The 23949-nt window shown below is 47.6% G+C and overlaps 1 protein-coding gene and 1 pseudogene across 2 annotated transcripts; both read left to right on the top strand.

Annotated features, from left to right (window-relative positions):
• Positions 1-1644: 1644 nt before the first annotated feature.
• On the top strand, positions 1645-3228 carry LOC104663729 (annotated as a pseudogene).
• Positions 3229-6497: 3269 nt separating this feature from the next.
• On the top strand, positions 6498-23056 carry ALAS1 (5'-aminolevulinate synthase 1). Of its 2 annotated transcripts, none has more exons than XM_010365033.2 (11): positions 6498-6672; positions 7665-7895; positions 10960-11187; positions 12315-12464; positions 13146-13368; positions 14335-14519; positions 15068-15247; positions 16435-16599; positions 20067-20335; positions 21041-21203; positions 22766-23056. In XM_010365033.2, exons 2-11 carry the CDS (start codon positions 7697-7699, stop codon positions 22924-22926), a joined length of 1923 nt encoding a protein of 640 aa, XP_010363335.2. In that variant the 5' UTR covers positions 6498-6672; positions 7665-7696; the 3' UTR covers positions 22927-23056. The 2 variants fall into 2 exon arrangements, with proteins under 2 accessions (XP_010363335.2, XP_010363336.2); XM_010365034.2 differs by having other exon boundaries at positions 6506-6672; positions 7676-7895.
• Positions 23057-23949: the final 893 nt, after the last annotated feature.

The raw sequence follows: 23949 nt of genomic DNA, 5'->3' as shown, positions 1-23949 counted from the left end.
GCCTGTGCCTGCCTCTGCCCCATTAGGGGCCCTAATCTGCCTGATCCACATGCAGGGGGTTGGGGGGATGATGACGAGCATGGAGGAATCCACCTCTGGGCCAGTCCCTTCCAGGGAGCCACTAATAGCTAGCCTGATCCTTCCCCTAGCCACTGACCCCAGACCCTCCTCCAGAGGCTGTGAGCACAGTGTGGGAGACATAGAAATCAGGACATCTGGGTCTCCCTGCAGCCCAAACATCAATTTCTGTGTGACCTCGAGCAAGTCCTCTCCCCTCTCTTAGTCTCCCTGGCTGTAAAATGGCTTAGGGCTGGGAACACACACTGGTGCCTACAAGGCCAGGAAGGTGTCGCTGCTTGGACATTACATTCCTCAGGGTTGGGGACACACTGAAGGGAGGGCTGATAGAGAATTGGAGAGAGCACACCCTGCCTGGGCCAGCCCAGGCGCTCCAGGTCTGCTGATTCCTCAAAAGAAGCTGAACATCTGAGGCTTGAGAAATCTCCTGCTGGTTAAATGTTGACAATGAATTAACATTTTATTACAAAACAAGAACGTCAGGCGCAGTGGTTCATGCCTGTAATCCCAGGCCGAGGATTTGGGAGGCAGAGGTGGGCAGATCACAAGGTCAGGAGATCGAGAACATCCTGGCTAATACGGTGAAACCCCGTCTCTACTAAAAATACAAAAAATTAGCCAGGCGTGGTGGCGGGCGCCTGTAGTCCCAGCTACTTGGGAGGCTGAGGCAGGAGGATGGTGTGAACCCGGGAGGCGGAGCTTGCAGTGAGCCGAAATTGCGCTACTACATTGCAGTCCGGGCGACAGAGCGAGACTCTGTCTCAAAACAAAAACAAAAACAAAACAAAACAAAACAAAAAAATGGCAAGAACTACGTGGGCCACACAGCATTTATCTGGGCCACAGTTTGTGGCTGCTAGGCTGGAGGGCTGGGTTCATGGGTCCTCTGGGACATTTTCTGCTCTCTAGGATGGGGGCTGCTGCTCCCTGCAAAGCCCCCTCACTTCAGACCTGCCTCCTGAAGCATTTATTGGCTTTGCTCCACTCCAGCCCCTCTCTCTCTTCTCGCAAACCAGAGCTCACCTGCTCTGCAACCACAGTCTAATGGGATTCCAAAGACAGGGTTAGGACAAGGCCAGCGCCAGAGACCTCAGAACCTTTTTGCTCTGCCAACCCCGAAATTCCATCTCACATGGTGGCTCCTGGGCCCCATCACTGTAAACTGGAGCTCATGCCTCCAACTGTTCAGGGCATAGCTGAGCTGTTTCCAGATCCTCTACCCACTGTGTGAGGCTGGCCCCCATCTACCACTGCATAGAAGGGCACTGACACCCCAAGGAGCAGCAGCAGCACAAGTTGGAGGAGTTCTATGTCCACCTGAGTTCTCCTTGAGAAGGATGCAGGATTTCTTGCTTGGCTGATAGATGTGGAAACTGAGGCCCAGAAGAAAGCAGCAGGTTTGCCCAGACTGAGCTACCTCACCTTCTTGGAGGGGTGCTGCTAAAAATAGTTCCTGGAAGATCGGGTCCTGGTGACGAGTGCTGCTTTCTCTCCCTGAGTCCACTCGCCAGCCTGCCACCCTCCACCACCACATCCTGCAAACCCACCCCTCTCCTGTACCAGGAACTTGCTAACACCAGTACTATGCCCTACCAATATCCATTGCTGACCCCGGAGCAGAAGAAGGAGCTGTCTGACATCACTCATCACATCGTGGCTCTGGGCAAGAGCATCCCGGCTGCAGATGAGTCCACTGGGAGCGTTGCCAAGTGGCTGCAGTCCATTGGCACCAAGAATACCGAGGAGAACTGGTGCTTCTACCACCAGCTGCGACTGACAGCTGGCAACTGCATGAACCCCTGCATTGAGGGCGTCATCCTCTTCCATGAGATGCTGTACCAAAAGGTGGATGATAGGTGTCCCTTCCCCCAAGTTATCAAATCCAAGGGCAGTGTTGTGGGCATCAAGGTAGAAAAGGGGGTGCTATCCCTGGCAAGGGCAAAAGGGGGTGCTATCCCTGGCAAGGGCAAATGGCGAGACCACCACCCAAGGGCTGAACGGGCTATCTGAGCGCTCTGCCCCAGACAAGAAGGATGGAACCCACTTTGCCAAGTGGCATCATGTGCTGAAGATTGGGAAACACACCCCCTCAGCCCTCGCCATCATTGAAAATGCCAACATCAGCTGGGTGCAGTGGCTCACGTCTGTAATACCAGCACTTTGGGAGGCCAAGGTAGGCGGATCGCTTGAGGTCGGGAGTTCGAGACCAGCCTGGCCAACATGGTGAAATGTCCTCCTCTACTAAAAACACAAAAATGAGCTGGGCATGGTGGCACACACCTGTAATCCCAGCTACTCAGGAGGCTGAGGCAGGAGAATCATTTGAACCTGGGAGGCGGAGGTTGCATGAGCTGAGATTGTACCACTGCACTCCAGCCTGGGTGACAGACTGAGACACCGTTTCAAAAAAAGAAAAAAGAAAGAAAATAAAAGAAAATGGCAGTGTGTCAATGTCCTGGTCCGCTATGCCAGCACCTGCCAGCAGAATGGCATTGTGCTCATCGTGGAGGCTGAGATCCTCCCCAATGGGGACCATGACTTGAAGTACTGCCAGTATGTAACCAAGAAGGTGTGGCTGCTGTCTACAAGGCTCTGAGTGACCACCACATCTACCTGGAAGGCACCTTGCTGAAGTCCAATATGGTCACCCCGGGCCAAGCCTGCATCCAGAAGTTTTCTCACAAGGAGATTGCCATGGCAACTGTCACAAGCGCTACACTCTAGGGAATAAGTGGCCTAGAAGGATCACAACTGGGCCAGAACAGGGCCCACCCAGACTCATCACTGAGGCAGGTGGGGTCTTTCTCATTTCACAGGCACAAAAACTAAGCACTATACTGCACAGTGTCCCCTGCTGTCCCTGGGATCACCTTCCTATCTGGAAGCCAGAGCAAGAAGGTGTCCATCAACCTCAATGCCATTAACAAGTGCCCTCTCCTGAAGCCCTGGGCCCTGACCTTCTCCTACAGCTGAGCCCTGCAGGCCTCTGCCCTGAAGGCCTGGGGCAGGAAGAAGAATCTGAAGGCTGTGCAGAAGGAGTAAGTCAAGTGAGCCCTGGCCAATAGCCTCACCTGTCAAGGAAAGTACATTCCAAGCGGTCAGGCTGGGGCTGCTGCCAATGAGTCCCTGTTCATCTTTACCCACGCCTAGTACATGGAGGTGTCCTCAGGCTGCCCCCAACACTCCAGGCCCTGCCCCCTCCCACACTCTCTTGAAGAGGGGGACTCCTCCTCGGGGCTCCAGGCTGGCTTGCCTGCGCTCTTGCCTCCCTCATGACAGTGGTGTGTGGTATCGTCCATGAATGCTAACTCCGTCACCCTTTCCAGCACACTGCTAATAAACAGCTATTTAAGGGGGAAAAATAAAAATAGTTCCCGGGGCCCAGAATAAAAAGGGTGAATTCTGGGGGCTGGGGTTGACATTTTCCTTTTGCCTTGACCATTGGATGGTACTATGTGCAGCAGCCCCTGACGGTGATAGTGATGGTGACGAAGACCATGATGCAGACTGGGTGGGTGGGAAAAAAGGCCCCAGCGCCATCCCTGGGATGGGGCCTGACCTTGCCTCAATTCCAGCTGCCCAGGGCCAGAGCAAGTGATAAGATGAGTTTATACTGTGGCTCTGAGAAGGAAGGGAGGGAGGGAGGGAGGGAGGAGGGAAAAGGAGGGAAGGAGGGCAGAGGGAGAGAAAGGGAAAAGAAGATGGGGAAGGAGGGAATGACAAGGGAGGAGTGACAGGCGAAGAAGGAGAAGGAGAAGAAGAAAAGAAAGAAGAAGAGGAGGAGGGGGCAGAGGCGGGAAGAAGAGGCCCAGAAGGATCACAACGGGAGCAGAATAGGGCCCACCCAGACTCATCACTGAGGTAGGTGGGATCATTCTCATTTCACAGACACAAAAACTAAGACTTAGGGTATGACGTGATTTGCTCAAGATCTCAGAGTTAGGACTAGAACTTATGGCTTATGCCTTGCCCTTCAAGGCCTCAAACCTTGAACCACTCAAGAAACATATCCCAAGATACCTCACCCTTACCTCACCAGAAAGGTGGGCTGGTTAAAATGCAGATTTCTGGGTCAAAATCAAAGGAATGTGACCCAGGAATCTGCATTTTGACCAGTACCCTGGGCGTGGTTCTTTGGGCCCTGACGCTGGAAAACGCTGTGGCTCATTTAGGGCCTTTCTGGTCTGACCTCTTGGTGCCAGGCCCTGACCGTATTCCCGTTGCCCAGCTATTTGGGTTGACTCATGCTGATCCCCCAACCACCACCCCCATAGGGCTGAGCCTTTTCCATCCAAGCCTTCACCCACAGTCTCCCAGTCGCATGTAGATCCACCCTTCCTGCTAGCACCTGCTTCTCTTCTGGAAGCCTTCCTCGTGGTTGGGATCCTCCTCTTTCAGTGCCTGTTGGAGTAATAGCCTCCTCCTCCTCCTCCTCCATCTGGAGTTGCTTACAACACCCTATTTCACTTTCCATGTGAGTCGGCCTTGTTTCCCAATCTTTCTCTATATTAAACAGGAAACTCCCAGAGGGCTAGGGACTTGCCAGTTTAAACAATAAGCCTCTGAAATACAGGACTTCACCTGACCCTCCCACCAGCCACAAGTGGCAGGGCTGGGAGAGCTTTACAAATCAGGAAACCAAGCCTTGAAGAGGTTGTGGCCTGCCCAAGTCTATGGCCAAGTAAGATTCACAGCTGGATTTGAAACCCATGCCCAACTCCATTATCCAGTTCTTTCTGCTTTGGCTTTGCCTCTGATCACCCCAAAAAAAAAACCCTGTGAGGGCTGGGCACAGTGTCTCATGCCTATAATCCCAACACTTTGGGAGGCTGAAGGTGATCACTTGAGGTCAGGAGTTCAAGACCAGCCCGGCCAACATGGGGGTGAAACCCCATCTCTACTAAAAATACAAAAATTAGCTGGGCATGGTGGTGTAATCCCAGCTGCTTGGGAGGCTGAGGCAGAAGAATCACTTGAACCTGAGAGGCAGAGGTTGCAGTGAGCCGAGATTGCGCCACTGCACTCTAGTCTGGGCAACAGAGGGAGACTCTGTCTCAAACAAACAAAACAACAACAAAACAAAAAACAAAAAACAACCCTGTGAGGCAGGCATTTCAGGGGTTATGATCCTATTGCCCAGCTAAGGGAAGCAAGGCCCAAAGATGAGCAAAGCACTCAATACCATCCTTATTCTGTTCCCACTTACAGCTGCACTTGGGTCCAAGTGCTGACCTTTTCTCTCTCATCTTCTCTGGGTGATGGGCACTGCCCAGGATCCCTTGGCAGAATGGCACAGAACTGGGTCTTGAGCTCTCAGACCAAAGCACGCATCCTGGACAGGTCCCACTGCCAATCTGAACCCAGGTGCCTCCTCTGAAGGTGGAGACTCGCCTCACCTGCCTTGCAGCCAGCTGGATGCTCAGAGAGGGAAATGCAAAGTACCTGGACACACCCTGGTCACCATCATTCTGGACTTTATCCCTCTTGTTAATGCTTAGCTGGGAAAGGAATACTCTCAACGGCCCTTTCCTCAAGAATGGAGAGTACCTCTGAGCCTGGCACAGGCCCAGCCCAACTCACCCCAAGCCAAGCTGGGAAGGGTGTGGAGCAAGGAAGCCAGACCGGCATTCCTGAGAGGGGTTTGCCAAGCCCTACACTTCATGTGTTGTGCCAGAGAAACTCAGTGGAGGTATGGCCCAACGCTGACCTTTGGGATGGAGGCCTAAGCCACCCTGCTAGTGCCCAGGGTGGCCAGCAAGGGGCTTCAGACAACCCCGGATGGAAAATAAAAATAGTGGCTAATATTTGTTACATGCTAACTATTGTCAGGCCCTGTGCCTTCCCCCTCCGCCCCAAGTGCTCAGAGCTGTGGAATGGATGGGTTCCATCCAGCCCTGTTCCTCTGCCTCCTCTGGATCATCTTAGATCGGAAAGTGCCACAGCTGAGTGTCCCGCTTCTTCCGCATCCTGCCAGGACCACTCCATCTGTAGGGGATACAATCAACTCCACCTCCTTCGGGAAGCCCTTGTTCACAGTTTCCAAAGCAAGCGCAGATGGGATGGATCCTGCTTAACACCTCGGCCCAGAACCCCTTGGATCTCCTTCTTCCTCCAGGTCCAAGACACCCATCTTAACAACCCTGTAGCCCCTAACTTGGCCCTAGCCGCCTCGACCTTGCCATTTTATACCCCAAAATCGGGGTGTAGGGTTCTGAAGCCCAGGGTAGTTAGTGGGGAGGCAGCACGAGATTGCAGGATGAGGTCGGGAAAAAAGACCTCGTCCGCTCACCGTCTGGCCCTTCCTCCTCCCAGCTGGCGAGCCGGGGAATCCCCGGCGGCACGGATAACCGCAGAGCCAAAGAAGTGGGCTTCTCTGCCCGGCCCGCCCAGCTTGCCGAGGGCGACGCGGCGCGCCTGCGCGGAAGAAGGCAGCGCCCACGGCGCATGCGCAGCGGTCACTCCTGCTGTATATTAAGGCGCCGGCGATCGCGGCCTGAGGCTGCTCCCGAACAAGGGCAACGAACGGTTCGTTTGGACCTCTCGGCTTGCTTGCCCCTCTCCTTCGCCGCCGTCTCCGCAGCGTCCCCAGCGCAGGTGAGGGCCCGCGCGGTAGGTGTGGCGCCGGCCGGGGAAGCCCCCGCGTGTCCTGCCAGCCGGGGCACCTCTCCCCCGGGGCGCTGGGACCCCATCCCCCACTGTCCCAGTCATCCGCCGCCTTGAGGTCAGCGTTTATCCTCCAGCTCTTTTGCCTAGACGGCCGCCTCAGTTTCCCCCTTTCGGCCCCTTCCAGCTATTTTCCCGGTTGAACCCGCCGCTTTAGAATTCCCTTCTCATACCCCTCCCGTCATTCTCGAGACCTCGACCGCGGGTCACCGCTGACCCCCACTGCCCGAGTACTGCCTTCTTTCTCCATACTCAACTCCCTCAACTTTATAACCCCTGCGCGTCCCCAGTGAGTCCCAAGGCGCTGGTCCTCATACCCCTACCCTCGTTTGTGCCCCTCCTTTCTCAGTTATGCCCAGTTCTTCCCGCTGTGGGGACACCACCGCGGAGGAATCGTTGCTTCAGGGACCTGGGGCCATGCTAGACTCCTTCCTCGGGTTTAGGAGTGCTTTCTGGGATGCGGGGACCAGGAGAAAGTCAGGATCCCTAATAGTCTTCCCTGTCTGGATAGATGAGTGGCTTCTTCCCTAACATCCCTTCTCCACCTAAATGTAAGCCAAGATGTCTTATCTGCACTGTGCATCTCCCTAAGAAACCTCTGGCCTCCCAAACCTGTTTTTGACTTGTCCTTCATCCTTCTGCCCCCTTGGCTATGTACTGTCAGTATTTACTTCATTTGGTGAAGTTGCTTTGTAGGTGCCTTTGTGTAGAGCTGGGGAATGAAGAAGTTGGTGACCCGTGTAAAATGTGGTCACCATTCCTTAGCTGAGTCTCACATCAGTGCTGTCCTTAGCCATTTTTGAGGGAGAAGTGTTAGTATTCCAGGGTACCCTTTATGTAAACTGCAGGTGACACCTGAATCCAGTGAGCTTGTGGTGATATTTGCCTGATTATTAACAGCTGTTGATGTCACTCATCATCAGTCTTTCCACAGGAGCCAGCATACTTCTTGAACATGGAGACTGTTGTTCGCCGCTGCCCATTCTTATCCCGAGTCCCCCAGGCCTTTCTGCAGAAAGCAGGCAAATCTCTGTTGTTCTATGCCCAAAACTGCCCCAAGATGATGGAAGTTGGGGCCAAGCCAGCCCCTCGGGCATTGTCCACTGCAGCAGTACACTACCAACAGATCAAAGAAACCTCTCCGGCCAGTGAGAGTAAGTGTCACTGACAATGAAGGAGCAGGTACAGGTGTGTGTACTCATTGGTAGACTAGAAGCAGTCCCCACAGTGGTGGTGAGGGCCACAGTCACTCACAAAGGGCTGCTCTGTGCACAGATTATCTCATATGATTGTTGCCCCAAGGGTAGGCACTTTTAGCTTTTCCATCTTTAAAGGTGAAGCAGTGGCCAGTATTGCACATTGCAGGTTTTTGGATTGCATGTTAGTGTCTGTTGGGATTTTAGTGTTTCCTCAGTGCCTCGTTCACATAAATATTAAATTGGAGTGTTCTAATTTCCCTCATTAAACATTTGGCCTTCTAATTTCCCTCATTAAACATTTGGCCTTCAGCTTTTTATTTATTTAGTTTTTCTTTTTTGAGACAGAGTCCTGCTCTGTTCCCCAGGTTGGAGTGCAGTGATGCAACGTCGGCTTACTGCAACCTCCACCTCCCAGGTTCAAGCGATTCTCCTGCCTCAGCCTCCCAAACACCTGGAATTACAGGCATGCACCACCACACCCGGATAATTTTTGTACTTTTAGTAGGGTTTCACCTTGTTGGCCAGGCTTGTCCTGAACTCCTGACCTGATCCACCTGTCTCAGCCTCCCAGAGCGCTGGAATTACAGGCATGAGCCACCGTGCCCGGCCCCTTTGGCTTTTTAAAGTAGTGACTTGTTTTTTTCCTTAAAAGTTTTTGTTTTATTATGGTAAAATGCCCAATAAAAATTAGCATTTTAAGCATTTAAAAATGTACAGTTCAGTGGTACATTCATATTGTTGTGTGACCATCACCACCATCCATCTCCAGAACTTTTTTTGTCTTCCCAAACTGAAATTCTATACCCATCAACCAGTAACTCTCCATTCCTCTATCCCCAACCCCTGGCAACCACCATTCTGCTTTCTGTCTCTATGAATTTGACTATTCTAGGTACCTCATATAAATGAAACTGTACAGTATTCGTGATTTTAAAAACAAATTTATCTTGGCTGTATGCAGTGGCTCACTCCTATAATCCGAGCGCTTTGGGAGGCCGAGGCAGTTGGATCACGTGAGGCCAGGAGTTCAAGACCAGCCTGGCCACATAGCGAAACCCCATCGCTACAAAAAATACAAAAATCAGCTGGACATAGTGGTGTACACCTGAAATCCCAGCTACTTGGGAGGCTGAGGCATGAGAATTGCTGGAAACCAGGAGGTAGAGGTTGCAGTGAGCTGAGATCATGCCATGTATCTTTATTTGTATATACATTTGTTGTTGTTTTCAACAAAGAGACTGGAGTTGAATTTAGTTTGCTCTGGTTCTGCTAGGAGAGAACAAGGCTCTTCAGGTTCCACTTAATCCTAGAGAGTATTTTACAGGTTTTTCTTAGGCGTGTTCTCTGGGTGTGGGCTTGTAAGAAAAGAATTTTTGTTTTTCTTTAAGCAGAAAGGATTTAATCCTTTATAGGGTTTATTTTCAAGAGTTAGTTATGTCTTTTTTACCAAAATGCTTGCAATGGTTATGTTTTTAATAATAGGTTTTTTTCTTTATCTAGACTTTAATGAATGTGTATTACTTCTATAATAAATGAAGTTAACTTCAAAATAATTTTTTTGGCTTTCTTTTATAGAAGATTTTAATGAAAACTGTATTGAGACACCTTACCCAAGTTATAGGAAAGGCTAGCCAGTGACTCACAGGAGTATTCCAGAATGATGAAAAAAGACTTTTCTAGAAAGAAGGTGAATGAATTTGCTCAAGGGGAGAGGGAAGTCACTGTAACTAGAAGGATAATTACCAGCCAACTGTGTGAAGTCAGCAGACTTTGATGAATTTAGATGAGAAAATAGATGAGGTATGTGAATGTGATATACCCCTATTTTTTTCTTACTGTATTAGCAATCTAAAGACCTAAGGTTTAGCCTAATTTCTTTTGTTTAGAGAAAAACCAATAGCTTTTATGTTAAGCAATAGCAAGCCTCTTTGTCAAGAATCTGTTTAAAAAATGTTAGCAGAGGCAGGATGTGGTGGCTCATGACTGTAATTCCAGCACTTTGGGAGGCTGAGGCAGGAGGACTGCTTGAGCCTAGGAGTTTGATAGAAGCTAGGGCCACATAACTAGACTCCATATCTACAAAAAGTTAAAAAAAAAAAAATTAGCTGGACACAGTAGAACACCTGCAGTCCAAGCTACTTGGAGGGCTGAGGTGACAGGATCACTTGAGCCTGGAGGTCAAAGCTGTGGTTAGCTGTGATTGCACCACTGCACCCTAGCCTGGTTGACAGAGTGAGATCCTGTTTCGAAAAAAAAAAGGAAAAGAAAATGTTAGCAGATTAAAAAATGTGTGTGAATACTTCCAGTTACCTTACAGGGTGTGTCCTCTCATGAAATAAGCTGAATGTAGTTGGGGTAGAAAGTACTGGAAATGATCCAACTCAAGGATTCCAGGTTGTCTAAAACTAGAAAATGGTAGTTTGTTGAATTTATGAGGAGAAATACTATGGGTTTAAGAGGCAACTGGAATGTGCCAGTCAGCTCTTCACATGAGCATTGTTTCTTGTGAAGCAGATGAAAAACTAGAGAGATTAGCAGAACCTAATAAAAACAAGCTTGTGGCTGAGTGCAGTGGCTCACACCTATAATCCCAGTACTTTTGGAAGCCAAGGCGGGTGGATAACCTGAGGTCAGGAGTTCAAGACCAGCCTGGCTAACGTGGTGAAACCCCATCTCTACTAAAAATACAAAAATTAGCCGGGCGTGGTGGTGCACACCTGTAATCCCAGCTACTTGGGAGGCTGAGGCACGAGAATCACTTGAACCTGGGAGGCAGAGGTTGTAGTGAGCCAAGATTGTGCCACTGCACTCCAATCTGGGGGACAAAGCAAGACTCCATCTTTAAAAAAAAAAAAAAAAAAAAAAAAAAAAAAAAAAAAAAAAAAAAACTTCTGTCTGGATGGTGGGGTAGAGTGAGTAAGTATTAAGTTTATCTTTGAGGCAATAAAAGAAATAAGTGGTTTTCTTACACACTGTGCAGCCAGATCTGATGCTTCACTTTTTCCATTTCCTCCCTCAGAAGACAAAACTGCCAAAGCCAAGGTCCAACAGGCTCCTGATGGATCCCAGCAGAGTCCAGATGGCACGCAGCTTCTGTCTGGACACCCCTTGCCTGCCACAAGCCAGGGCACTGCAAGCAAATGCCCTTTCCTGGCAGCACAGATGAATCAGAGAGGCAGCAGTGTCTTCTGCAAAGCCAGTCTTGAGCTTCAGGAGGATGTGCAGGAAATGAATGCCGTGAGGAAAGGTAAGAGATGAGTCGTGAACCATTAGTGGTAGTGAAGAAGTCCTTTTAGTTCTTTTGGGCCCTCAGATTTGTGTATGAGCTATCATTAGGGCAGTATTTATGGAAACACCTTCCTCTTTTAGGGCCAGAGAGGAAGGTCTTCAAGATAGACAGTCAAGGGACTGTATTGCAAAAGTGGGATTTCCTGGTGTGTGTGTAGGATGTGACCAGCTTTTATAATAATTACTTAATTTCTGAAAATAACCTGCAGTCTTGAGCTGCTACCAGCTGCCTTTTGTCCCTTTGGTCTTTCCCATCATCTGGTGGGATAAAGAAAGAAAACAATGGTTTTACTGCAGTAAGTGCTGGTCCTAGGGCTCCCAAGCTGGGTGTCTTACTGAAGGTCATTGAATTGCAACCTTAATTCCACAATATATAGCTGTGGCTACATCTGTAGAGCACTCAAGGCTCCCCAAAAGCCTAACCAGCAGAAATTATGCATATGGCCAAAATTGTTTTCTATGAAGAAAATTGAGATTAGGACCAGGCCCAGTGACTCACACCTATAATCCCGGCACTTTGGAAGGCCTAGGCAGGTGGATCACTTGAGGCCAGGAGTTTAAGACCAGCCAGGCCAACATGGCGAAACCCCATCTCTACCAAAAATACAAAGATTAGCTGGGCATCATGGCACATGCCTATAGTCCCATCTATTCAGGAGGTTGAGGAGGGAGGATCACTTGAACCCAGGAGGCAGAGGTTGCAGTGAGTCAAGATCATGCCACTGCTCTCCAGCCTGGGTGACAGAATGGGACTCTGTCTTAAAAAAAGAAAAAAACAGAAAATTGAGATTAGGATTGGGGTGGGGATGTTGTGGAGTGAATAAGACATGCCAACCAGCAGAGAAAGCTTTGGACTTTATTGTTCATTAAAGCTGACCAGTAGCTCTGAAAACAACACCATGAGTCTGCCATTACAGTAACTAAAATAGAAGATATGCTTTGTACACTCAGTTACAGCTAACTTTGGTTATGCTTGGCCTTTTTTGTGAACTAGGCAATAAACCATTTTTGACAGTATGTCTGGAAGATATTGTGAACTCAGAATAGAAAGTTGGTCCCATTTGTTTCTTGTTACTTTTGTTCCAGAGGTTGCTGAAACCTCAGCAAGCCCCAGTGTGGTTAGTGTGAAAACCGATGGAGGGGATCCCAGTGGACTGCTGAAGAACTTCCAGGACATCATGCAAAAGCAAAGACCAGAAAGAGTGTCTCATCTTCTTCAAGATAACTTGCCAAAATGTAAGTCTTATTGTTATTTGCCTGATGTAGGAGATAATTTATAATTTAAATGTACATTAGATTAAATATGAAATTCCATGGTGAGGCTGAGCACAGTGGCTCATACCTGTAATCCCAGCACTTTGGGAGGCTGAGGCGGGAGAAGATCACTTGAGGCCAGGAGTTTGAGACCAGCCTTGGCAATATAGCAAGACACTATCTCTACAAAAACAATTTTTTTAATTAGCCAGACATGATGGCTCACACCTATAGTCCCAGCTACTCAGGAGGCTAAGGTAGGAAGATTGCTTAAGCCCAGGACTTCAAGGTTCAGTGAGCTATGATCACGCTATTGTACTCCAGTCTGAATGACAGAGAGAGACTCTGTCTCTAGGAAGAACAAAAAATGTATGGTGAGTTGAGGCTTGAAAGGCATATCCCTTGCTTGCATGAGCAGGTGCTTTTGGTTGTGGTGACTGCAGGTGCTGTTGGTAGCCTGCCTTCTGTCCTTTAATACCTACCATCTACACATGGCACTGGGCCAAACACTTGATATACAGTCTTATTTACTTACAAGATGAGGACATCAAATAACCTGCCCAGGATCTCCTTCAGTGGCCAAGCTGAGACTTGTTGTCTTTCACCAAAATGCAGCTGTGTTTCACAACAGTCATTCTCTCCTGTCTTTTGTTTGATTTTCAGCTGTTTCCACTTTTCAGTATGATCGTTTCTTTGAGAAAAAAATTGATGAGAAAAAGAATGACCACACCTATCGAGTTTTTAAAACTGTGAACCGGCGAGCACACATCTTCCCAATGGCAGATGACTATTCAGATTCCCTCATCACCAAAAAGCAGGTGTCAGTCTGGTGCAGTAATGACTACCTAGGAATGAGTCGCCACCCACGGGTGTGTGGGGCAGTTATGTAAGTAGCCCTTGGCTTTCAAATATTACTGGTGTTATTAGGCAAGCCAATGTATGTATAGGGGTTATACATACCTTGATGATGTATAGGGGTTGGATCTTTATGGAGGGAACATTCAGTAGCTGAATGTGTGCCACAGCAATATACTATTCTTAGCTTCTGAAAAATATCTATAGATTATTTTTAAAGGAACTCTAATATGCAGGTAGCTGCTGGAGCCCCTTAGCTTGTGAGGGTTCAAGCTTATAGGCTCAATGACTACACATGTCAGTCCACTTTCTACCACTCTACAAGTGAGTGTGCCTTTAACACCAGGCAGTCTTGCACAGAGACATCCTTGGTTGTGGCTGTGAGAGGAGAAATACGAATCTAGCAGTGCTAGAGAAAAAGCTACTTCAACAGACATGTTAAAAAGGATGTAGATCCCATTACTCATCCTTCAGGAGGCTTACCATCCTAGGGATGCTTGAGAGAGTTGCTTGCCGGATTCTCCAAAGGCTTGCTAAGAGGTTTGAGGTTTAATTAAACCAGTTTGAGGTTTAATGATAGTGATATATCCTAACATTACATGACTGGCTTGCAGAGGGTCACCACCATCCAGGATGTCCCTCTAGAGTCTGGTTTTTCTTAAGATAACATGTTATTGGAAAGAATAATGTTTCTCAGAGAAAATAAACCTTAGTTTCTTAGACAAGAAACTCAGCTAATACCAAGCACTCACTGATTGTTAAATGAACACTTGTTCTTGATGATTCCTGGAGGTGTCATCACCCTAGCGTTGACACCTTCTCCCACCTAGTCTGAAGATGAAATCAGTTGAAATTTCTGACCCCAGGTTTCACAGTGAGAGAGTTGCTGCATCAACATGTTTGAGTCTCCTGGATCCTAGAAAGAGGAAAATATTCATATAGTGTTTAGAACCATGAGCTGTATTTTCTGGTTTTGTTTGTTTTTTTTTTTAAACAGGGACACTTTGAAACAACATGGTGCTGGGGCAGGTGGTACTAGAAATATTTCTGGAACTAGTAAATTCCATGTGGACTTAGAGCGGGAGCTGGCAGACCTCCATGGGAAAGATGCTGCACTCTTGTTTTCCTCGTGCTTTGTAGCCAATGACTCAACCCTCTTCACCCTGGCTAAGATGATGCCAGGTAAGGAAGCCTGGCATGGGTGCCTTAGAGTTTTTTGGGTTTCTTAGTAATAACAAGAAAATTGGCAACAAAGAAGGCTTACCAGAACCTCTCAATTGAAAATCATAATCCTATCTGGGCATTTGTTCTGGGGTCAAGCATGAAATGCTAACTGTACATTATGGGTTCCAGGAGAACATGATACCAGTGAAAATTAAAACTTGAAATGTCTTGTCCTTGAGCTAATTGCCTCAAATGTGTTTTGTATTCTAAGATGATCCTTTGGAGAAGTCTCTTAATCATTTAGTTAGCTCTTGATTGAGTTTGGAGTGAGGCAGCCAGATTTAAGAGCAGATTAATTGCCTGCCACAAGGTTATTCTATACCTTTGGACCTTCTCACAGGGGAAGCACCAACTAGTTATTTTGCCAGGAAGAAACTGGCACACAGTGTCTTTTTCCTAATAGGCATTTTCAAAGCATCATTTCCAAGGAAAAGTCTGTCGTCTCTCTCTAGGAAATAATTTGTCTTTGATGCACATGGCAATAAATAGCATTTTTGTTTTCTTAGGCTGTGAGATTTACTCTGATTCTGGGAACCATGCCTCCATGATCCAAGGGATTCGAAACAGCCGAGTGCCAAAGTACATCTTCCGCCACAATGATGTCAGCCATCTCAGAGAACTGCTGCAAAGATCTGACCCTTCAGTCCCCAAGATTGTGGCATTTGAAACTGTTCATTCAATGGATGGTAAGTGTGGACAGAAGTTCCTCTGAAATCTGAGATGAAAAACTAGGCCTGAACTCTTTAAAAGTATGGTGTTTTGTTGTGTTTTTTAATTTTCTTTTTTTTCTTTTGAGACAGAGTATCGCTCTGTTACCCAGGCTGGAGTGCAGTGGTGCAGTCTCAACTCACTGCAAGCGCCGCCTCCTGGATTCACACCATTCTCCTGCTTCAGCCTCCTGAGTAGCTGGGACTACAGGCGCCTGCCACCATGCCTGGCTAATTTCTTTATTTATTTTTTATTTTTTTGAGATGAGTCTCGCTCTGTCACCCAGGCCGGAGTGCAGTGGCGCCATCTCGGCTCACTGCAACTCCGCCTCCTGGGTTCACACCATTCTCCTGCCTCAGCCTCCTGAGTAGCTGGAACACGCCCGGCTAATTTTTTGTATTTTTAGTAGAGATGGGGTTTCACCATGTTAGTCAGGATGGTCTTGATCTCCTGACCTCGTGATCCACCCACCTCGGCCTCCCAAAGTGCTGGGATTACAGGTGTGAGCCACCATGCCCGGCTTGTTGTATTTTTTAATTTTCTTTTCCTTTCTGCCAGGATTTTTGTTTTTTCTTCCAACTTTTAGGTTCAGTGGGTACATGTGCGGGTTTATTATATGGGTAAATTATGTGTCACAGGGGGTTGGTGTACAAATTATTCCATCACCCAGGTAATAAGCATAGTACCCAATAGGTAGTTTTTGATCTCACCCTCCTCCCACCCTCCACCCTCAGGTAGGCCCCCGGTGTCTGTTGTTCCCTCCTTTGTGTCCATGTGTTCTCAATGTTTAGCTTCCACTTATAAGTGAGAACGATATTTGGTTTTTCCGTTCCTATATTAATTCACTTAGAATGGCCTCTAGTTCCATCCATATTGCTGTAAAGGACATGGTCTCGTTCTTTTTTTATTGCTGTGTGGTATTGCATTCTGCCAGGATTTTGTAATCGGTGGACTTTTTTAATAGATTTGGGTGAAAGTGAATTTTCTATTCTGACTTTCACTAGGCTCTGGGACCCCAGGTAACCTAGAAATTGGAGGAAGTTCATTTTCTTTCCAATATTAAAAATGATATCTTAGAATATAAGTTTGCATTGTTCTGACTCTAACCAAAACAGAAATTTCTGAAGTGGCAAGCTCTTCAGAGCAGTCTCTGGTCTTTCCTCAGGGGCAGTGTGCCCACTGGAAGAGCTGTGTGATGTGGCCCATGAGTTTGGAGCAATCACCTTCGTGGATGAGGTCCACGCAGTGGGGCTGTATGGGGCTCGAGGAGGAGGGATTGGGGATCGAGATGGAGTCATGCCAAAAATGGACATCATTTCTGGAACACTTGGTATGTATACATTGCATTACATACACTAAAATTCCATTATCCTAACAAGGCCAAGGACTAACTAGTCTAACTGGGAGCAGGTGAGGAGACAGTCTGGCAGCATATGAAGCCTGGGCCACTCTTTTGGCTCAGCTTAGTGGAATTCCTTGGGTCGTGGAGGCATGGCTCTTAGAATCAAAGTAAACCCCACAGCCTAACACAACAGATAGGCCATTTATTGCCATCTGAATTCATTTCGGACAGAGTTGTGGGTCTAGCCATATGCCATGGCAAGAACCTGTACTCTCTGTGCCTCAGGTTGTTCTTAATTAAAAAGAAAAAAGAATTCTAGTATTTTCTCCTGGAGCACTTGTTAGGTTCAGGTGTTGTGAAGTGCTGAGCTCCGTGCCTGCCACATGGGAATATTCCAATTCATCCTGGTTTTCCTCTGCTCTTCCTCATACAGAGGCTATGTCTTGTGGTAGGTGGGAGCTAGACTTTGGAGTCCTGCCGCCTCACTAATTGTGTGACCTTGGGTTGGTAGTTAACCTTTCCATACCTCAGTTTCATCATCAATATAATGGAGAAAACAGTAGGACCTAAATCAAAAGTTTTGTGGAGAAGGTAAATAAGTTATATGCAAACAGTTACTATAGACATTCCCTCTGAGAACCCTAAAGAGATGAAAATTATATAAATTTGAAGTTTTTTTTTCACCCAGCCTTAGCTGGGTAAAATTCCAGCCTCTGGGATAATGTTCGCAGTGGGAAGATGGTGCAAGCACTGCAGAGGCAGTCTTGTTCCAAAGAGCACATGCAGTGCAGCTTCCAAAAGTGGGTAAGGCAGTTGGAAACCCATCTAGCAGTTAGCTAAAATACCAGTTTATAGCCTGTGCTTGGTAAAGGAAGGGCAGGCTCTTTAAAAAGTGTGCTTCAGCACTGTCAAGGGGTGTGAGAACCTAGTGCCGACCCAGCGAGCCTGGGAGTTCGAAGAGTGGAACCTCTACTAGGAGAAAAGCACCTAATCATGTGTCCTAATTCAAGAAGCTCTTTTCTTTTTTCTTTCTTATTTTTCTTTTTTTTTTTTGAGACGGAGTCTCACTCTATCGCCCAGGCTGGAGTGCAGTGGTACGATCTCGGCTCACTGCAAGCTCCGCCTCCCGGGTTCACGCCATTCTCCTGCCTCAGCCTCCCAAGTAGCTGGGACTACAGGCACCCGCCACTGCGCCCGGCTAATTTTTTGTATTTTTAGTAGAGACGGGGTTTCACCGTGTTAGCCAGGATGGTCTCAATCTCCTGACCTCGTGATCCGCCCGCCTCAGCCTCCCAAAGTGCTGGGATTACAGGCGTGAGCCACTGCGCCCAGCCAGAAGCTCTTTTCTTTTAATGATGTCTCCTGATGTGGGCTCTTTGAAGGTATGGTCATTGTGAGATGGAAAAGGCTGGAGAGAGAAACTTTGTACCATAGGGGATTGAACCAACTCAGCTTTGCATGTGGTTTTAGCAGAAACATTAATTATAGAATGTGATGTTAAGATCTATGAAGACCGGGCCGGGCGCGGTGGCTCAAGCCTGTAATCCCAGCACTTTGGGAGGCCGAGACGGGCGGATCATGAGGTCAGGAGATCGAGACCATCCTGGCTAATACGGTGAAACCCCGTCTCTACTAAAAAATACAAAAAACTAGCCGGGCGACGAGGCGGGCGCCTGTAGTCCCAGCTACTCGGGAGGCTGAGACAGGAGAATGGCGTGAACCCGGGAGGCGGAGCTTGCAGTGAGCTGAGAGCCGGCCACTGCACTCCAGCCTGGGTGGCAGAGCAAGACTCCGTCTCAAAAAAAAAAAAAAAAAAAAAAAAAAAAAAAGATCTATGAAGACCCTTCTGGAGTTCTTTGTGTTTTTTGAGATAGGCTCTCACTTTGTCTCCCAGGTGTGATCACAGCTCACTGCAGCCTCCACCTCCTGGGCTCAAGTGATCCTCCCACCTCAACCTCCCGAATAACTGAGACTACAGGTGTGCACCAGCATGCCTGGGTAATTTTTGTATTTTTAGTAGAAATGGGGTTTCACCATGTTGGCCAGGCTGGTCTCTAACTCCTGAGCTCAAGTGATTTGCGCACCTCAGCCTCCCAAAGTGCTGGGACTACAGGTGTGAGCCACGGCACCTGGCCTCTTCTGGAGTTTTTAATCCTGAAACTTGAGATGCAGATTATACAAAAGGACTCAGTGAGAATTGAAAACCAAGTCTGGCCCTAAATCAATCCTAACAGGCTCTGAGTTTTCATATTTGTCTTGCAAATGCATTAATTGTCCAGAGTTTTCTTCTTAATTAAGTAGGAAATAACACCAGTCACACCAAAACAGTTAACACCTTAGCTGGGTAAAATTCCAGCCTCTGGGATAATGTTCGTGGTGGGAAGATGGTGCAAGCACTGCAGAGCCAGTCTTGTTCCAAAGAGCACATGCAGTGCGGACGTGGGGAGTGGAGCTGTGCTGGTTGTCAGAGCAGCAAGCCTGGGTGAGAAAGGGAAAGGAGAATAAGATGGTGGGAAGGGAGGCAGCAGCAGGGTATTTGGGCACACTGGGACCCACTGAGGTGTCAGGTCTGATTGGAAGACCTGCATTTTGATCCTGGTTAGACACCAGCTTGGCCATATGACTTTGGGCAAGACCCTTTTGTAACCTTCCTTAGGTTTTTTACCCTTTTAAAAATGAGTAGCCAGGCACAATAGCTCACACCTGTAATCCCAGCACTTTGGGAGGCTGAGACAGGAGGATCTTGCCCAGGAGTTTGAGACCAGCCCTGGGCAACGAAGCATGGACTCCTCTCTACACAAAATAAAAATTTAAAAAATTAGCCAGGCATGGTGGTGTACACCTGTACCAGCTACTTGGGAGGCTGAGGTGGAAGGAATACTTGAGCCCAGGAGGTTGAGGCTGCAGAGAGCTATGATCATGCCACTGCACTCCAGCCTGGGTGACGGAGCAAGACCCTGTCTCTTAAAAAAAAAAGGATGATTAGATATCCTTTTATAGTCATGCGTTGTGTAACGATGGGAGATGCATTCTGAGACTTGCATCACTAGGCAATTTCATTATTGTGCAAACACCATAGAGTGTACTTACGTAAACCTAGACGGTATAGCCTACTGTACACCTAGGCTTTGTGGTATGGCCTGTTGCTCCTAGGCTGCAAACCTGTACATCATGTTACTGTATTGGATACTGTAGGCAACACCATGGCATTTGTGTATCTAAACATACCTAAACATAGAAAAGGTACAGTAAAAATACAGTATTATAATCTTATGGGACCACCATTATATATGTGGTCGTCATTGACTGAGACATCATTAATGTGGTGTATGACTACACCAATCAGTCCAGAAACAAATTAAGAAGATAAGGAGAAAAGTCAGTGCTTTGAGGCAACACCTTGCTGTGTCCATTTAGAGGCTGTTGCTGTAACTAATGAAGCTGTCTCCTCCCAGGCAAAGCCTTTGGCTGTGTTGGAGGGTACATCGCCAGCACGAGTTCTCTGATTGACACGGTACGGTCCTATGCTGCTGGCTTCATCTTCACCACCTCTCTGCCACCCATGCTGCTGGCTGGAGCCCTGGAGTCTGTGCGGATCCTGAAGAGCGCTGAGGGACGGGTGCTTCGCCGCCAGCACCAGCGCAACGTCAAGCTCATGAGGCAGATGCTAATGGATGCCGGCCTCCCTGTTGTCCACTGCCCCAGCCACATCATCCCTGTGCGGGTAATGGCCTGTCTCTGATTGGACTTGCTGTGGGCTGTGCCTCTACACATGATGTACGGATGTTCTGCTTCATACCTTCCTGAAGTTGGGCTTGAGTGGGGTGACTGCCAGGGAGGGGTTGTAGCCAGCCACCCTCTGTCAAGTTTCCGCCATTGGCTGACTTCACCATGAGAAGAAAGCCTTTGAACCCAGCAGGCTGGGGCAGAAGTTCCCTCTCCAGAGCACTGACCTTAACAGGGTAAACACAGAGCTTGTATCTGGAAAGCTCCAGAAGCCTGAGCTTGGCCAGCTTTAAAGTATGGCTTTCTACTTAGTAAATTTCAAAATAGGTTTTGCCCTTCCCACTACAAATGGTAGCACTGTTGATGTCACAGTTGAATTAGTGTAATGAATACAGCTAGTATAACCAAATCTAGATTATACATCCTGGGTATGAGAGTCTGCTGGTACGAATGGAACCAGTGTTTTCTCATTAAAAATGTATTTCTTTTTAATAAGGTTTTGGTTCTCTGGTCTTCACAAAACAACACTGGCTCCTTTTAAATGACAGGTGTTTGGGCAGCGCTTTCCCTCTCCCCCAAGCTTGCATATGTTGCTACAGTCTGGTCTTGAGCGTGAGTGTTGTGGGGACTGTGTTCGTTGGAATCTCTGCTAAGAGGTGGTCCTTCCTGTTGTGACCTTACCTTCTGCTCTCATTGAACTTAGGTTGCAGATGCTGCTAAAAACACGGAAGTCTGTGATGAACTAATGAGCAGACATAACATCTATGTGCAAGCAATCAATTACCCTACCGTGCCCCGGGGAGAAGAGCTCCTACGGATCGCCCCTACCCCTCACCACACACCCCAGATGATGAACTACTTCCTTGGTAAGTACCTTTGCAGTGTTTATAATTGAAACCCTTCAGAGGCATTCAGATTTGTTTCTTCTTCTTTTTTTAGGTTTTTTTTTTTTTTTTTTTTTTTTGAGACGGAGTCTCGCTCTGTCGCCCAGGCTGGAGTGCAGTGGCGTGATCTTGGCTCACTGCAAGCTCCTCCTCCCGGGTTCACGCCATTCTCCTGCCTCAGCCTCCTGAGTAGCTAGGAATACAGGCGCCCGCCACTACGCCCGGTTAATTTTTTGTATTTTTGGTAGAGATGGGGTTTCATCATGTTAGCCAGGATGGTCTCGATCTCCTGACCTCATGATCCGCCCGCCTCGGTCTCCCAAAGTGCTGGGATTACAGGCATGAGCCACAGTGTGTATTTCTTCTTTTTCCCAGTAACTAAGTATGCCCTCAAATGGTTCAAAACCCTAAAAGATATTTATTGTCTGATTCACATCAAGAGGGTGGAGAGTCATTTTGGGAGCTCTGAGGGAGCCTGAGCATCTGCTCAGTGTTCCCGGTGCCCCCTTGTCTACATGGCTGAAGGATACACGGTAATGACTTGCAGGGAGAAGAGGCCTCTGAAGGCTTGAGTCCCTGCTGGCCCCCCGGAGTCCAGCTCACATTTATCTTCGCCACTGCCCTCTACTCCATGACGTTGTATAATCCTTGAATAACCCCACACGTAATCCCCTCTGATAAGAGGAATTGCTCAACATTTTCAACTGCCCCGTGGTTCTATACTGCCCCACCCATGTCCAACCTAAAGGCAGAGACAGAAGGGGGCTGTTAGCCACAGGTCAGCTCTGCCTCAAAGGTACATTGCCCTCCCAAGCCTGCCCAGCATGGCTCAGCTTCCTCATGGGCTCTCTGTTCTATTGGAAATGCTGGTTTTAAACTGTCATGTGGCAGTGTTGGAGCAGCTTCTTCCCTACAGGTCTGTGAAATCAAGCCCAACTCGGGGTTTTATTTTTCTCTTTATTTAATTTTATGAAAGCCTTAAAATTTTTATAAAAGCCTTATCTCAATAGAGATATAACTCACATACCATAAAATTCACCCTTTAAAGTATCCAAGTCCATGATTTTTAAATACACTCCCAGTGTTATGCAACCATCACTTCTATCTGATTCTAGAATGTTTTCATCGCCTCAGAAGCCGCTGCCCATTAGGAGTCACTCCTCTTTTCCCCATCCCCAGCCCCTGTCAACCACGAGTCTTTCTGTCTCTGTGGATTTGCCTTTTCTGGACCTTGTGTCTAAGTGGAAGCATACGGCGTGTGCTCCTTTGTGTCTGTCTTCTCCCAGCATCATATCTGCAAGGCTCATCCATGCTGTAGCATTCATCAGCACTTTATTTCTTTCTGTTATCAAATAACCTTCCATTGTACAGATTTACCACATTTTATTTATCCATCTATTGGTGGACATTTGGTTGTTTCTCTTGTTAACTATTATGACTAATGCTGCTATGAACATTTGTGTATGAGTGTTTATGTGGACATATGTATTCATTTCTTTTGTGTATATTACTCCCTTTAATATTTAAAAACTGTTTCTCCTCAGAGAATCTGCTGGTCACATGGAAGCAAGTGGGGCTGGAACTGAAGCCGCATTCCTCAGCTGAGTGCAACTTCTGCAGGAGGCCACTGCATTTTGAAGTGATGAGTGAAAGAGAGAAGTCCTATTTCTCAGGCTTGAGCAAGTTGGTATCTGCTCAGGCCTGAACATGACCTCAATTATTCCACTTAACCCCAGGCCATTATCATATCCAGATAGTCTTCAGAGTTGTCTTTATATGTGAATTAAGTTATATTAAATTTTAATCTATAGTAAAAACATAGTCCTGGAAATAAATTCTTGTTTAAGTGGTGGCTCTTTCTGCTATTGGCTACTGAATAAAATTCTTCATTGACTGGACACAGTGGCTCACACCTGTAACCACAACACTTGGGAGGCCAAAGCAAGAAGATCACTTGAGGTCAGGAGTTGAAAGCTGCAGTGAGCCATGATTGCTCCACTGCACTCCAGCCTGGGTGACAGAGCAAGACTGCCTCTAAAATAAAAAATAATAATTGTCATCATCCCTTTAAGTTCAGTCTGTATTCTAGGAATGAATAAACTGAATAAAGTACTGGAGCTCTGGTAATGGCTTCAGAGCAGGAGAGACAGAACCTCCCACAGCTTGAACCCTGCTACCTCCTTAATGCCTACTGTATCCAGTGGCTGACCCAGCTGCACCCAGTAACTGAATAGTTTTGAAAGGGTGACACCACCTTGGCGGCCGGTTTCACTTTAAACTTCTCACTTCATATCTTCAATGGACAGTGCTGCCTCACAGTCCTGCTACAGCTGCCTCCCCCTGACTTTCCCTTTTAGCTACTGCCTTGACCCCATTTTTCCCTGTGAAAGTCTGGGCATCAGAAGACTGGCTTGTCTGTCACCACCCCATCCTCCAGCCTGTCAGCTTCCTGCGCCCGTAGTTGTGTCCCATCCAGCAAAAGCGGAGGGGTTTGTGCTCCTCACCCTGCCTCTCTCCATTTGTATTTCAGGTCCTGTTGCTTCTTGCACGGTCCTACAACAATCTCTTTGCTGCAGAATTTCTCCCCCTCTGCTGGTTCATTCTCCTTGGCCAGCAGAGGCTTTGTCCCCCTTCTGAAAAATAAGCTTGTTCTGTCTAGAACCTCTTCTTGCTCCCCCTGCCTCTCTGTGCTGCCCCTATTCTGGGCAGTCACCCTTTCATCCCTGTT

Source organism: Rhinopithecus roxellana, chromosome 1, assembly GCF_007565055.1.
Source record: "Rhinopithecus roxellana isolate Shanxi Qingling chromosome 1, ASM756505v1, whole genome shotgun sequence".
In the NCBI taxonomy this organism is placed as follows: domain Eukaryota; kingdom Metazoa; phylum Chordata; class Mammalia; order Primates; family Cercopithecidae; genus Rhinopithecus; species Rhinopithecus roxellana.
The sequence above is the reverse complement of the archived record's forward strand: the minus strand, read 5'-3'. Positions and strand labels throughout refer to the sequence as shown.

Coding starts and splice junctions, on each gene's coding strand:
- ALAS1 (XM_010365034.2), top strand. CDS start 6,523: ATGCGCAGCGGTCACTCCTGCTGTATATTAAGGCGCCGGCGATCGCGG. Junction 14,520..15,067: donor CCTGGCTAAGATGATGCCAG/GTAAGGAAGCCT, acceptor TTGTTTTCTTAG/GCTGTGAGATTTACTCTGAT. Junction 15,248..16,434: donor AACTGTTCATTCAATGGATG/GTAAGTGTGGAC, acceptor GTCTTTCCTCAG/GGGCAGTGTGCCCACTGGAA.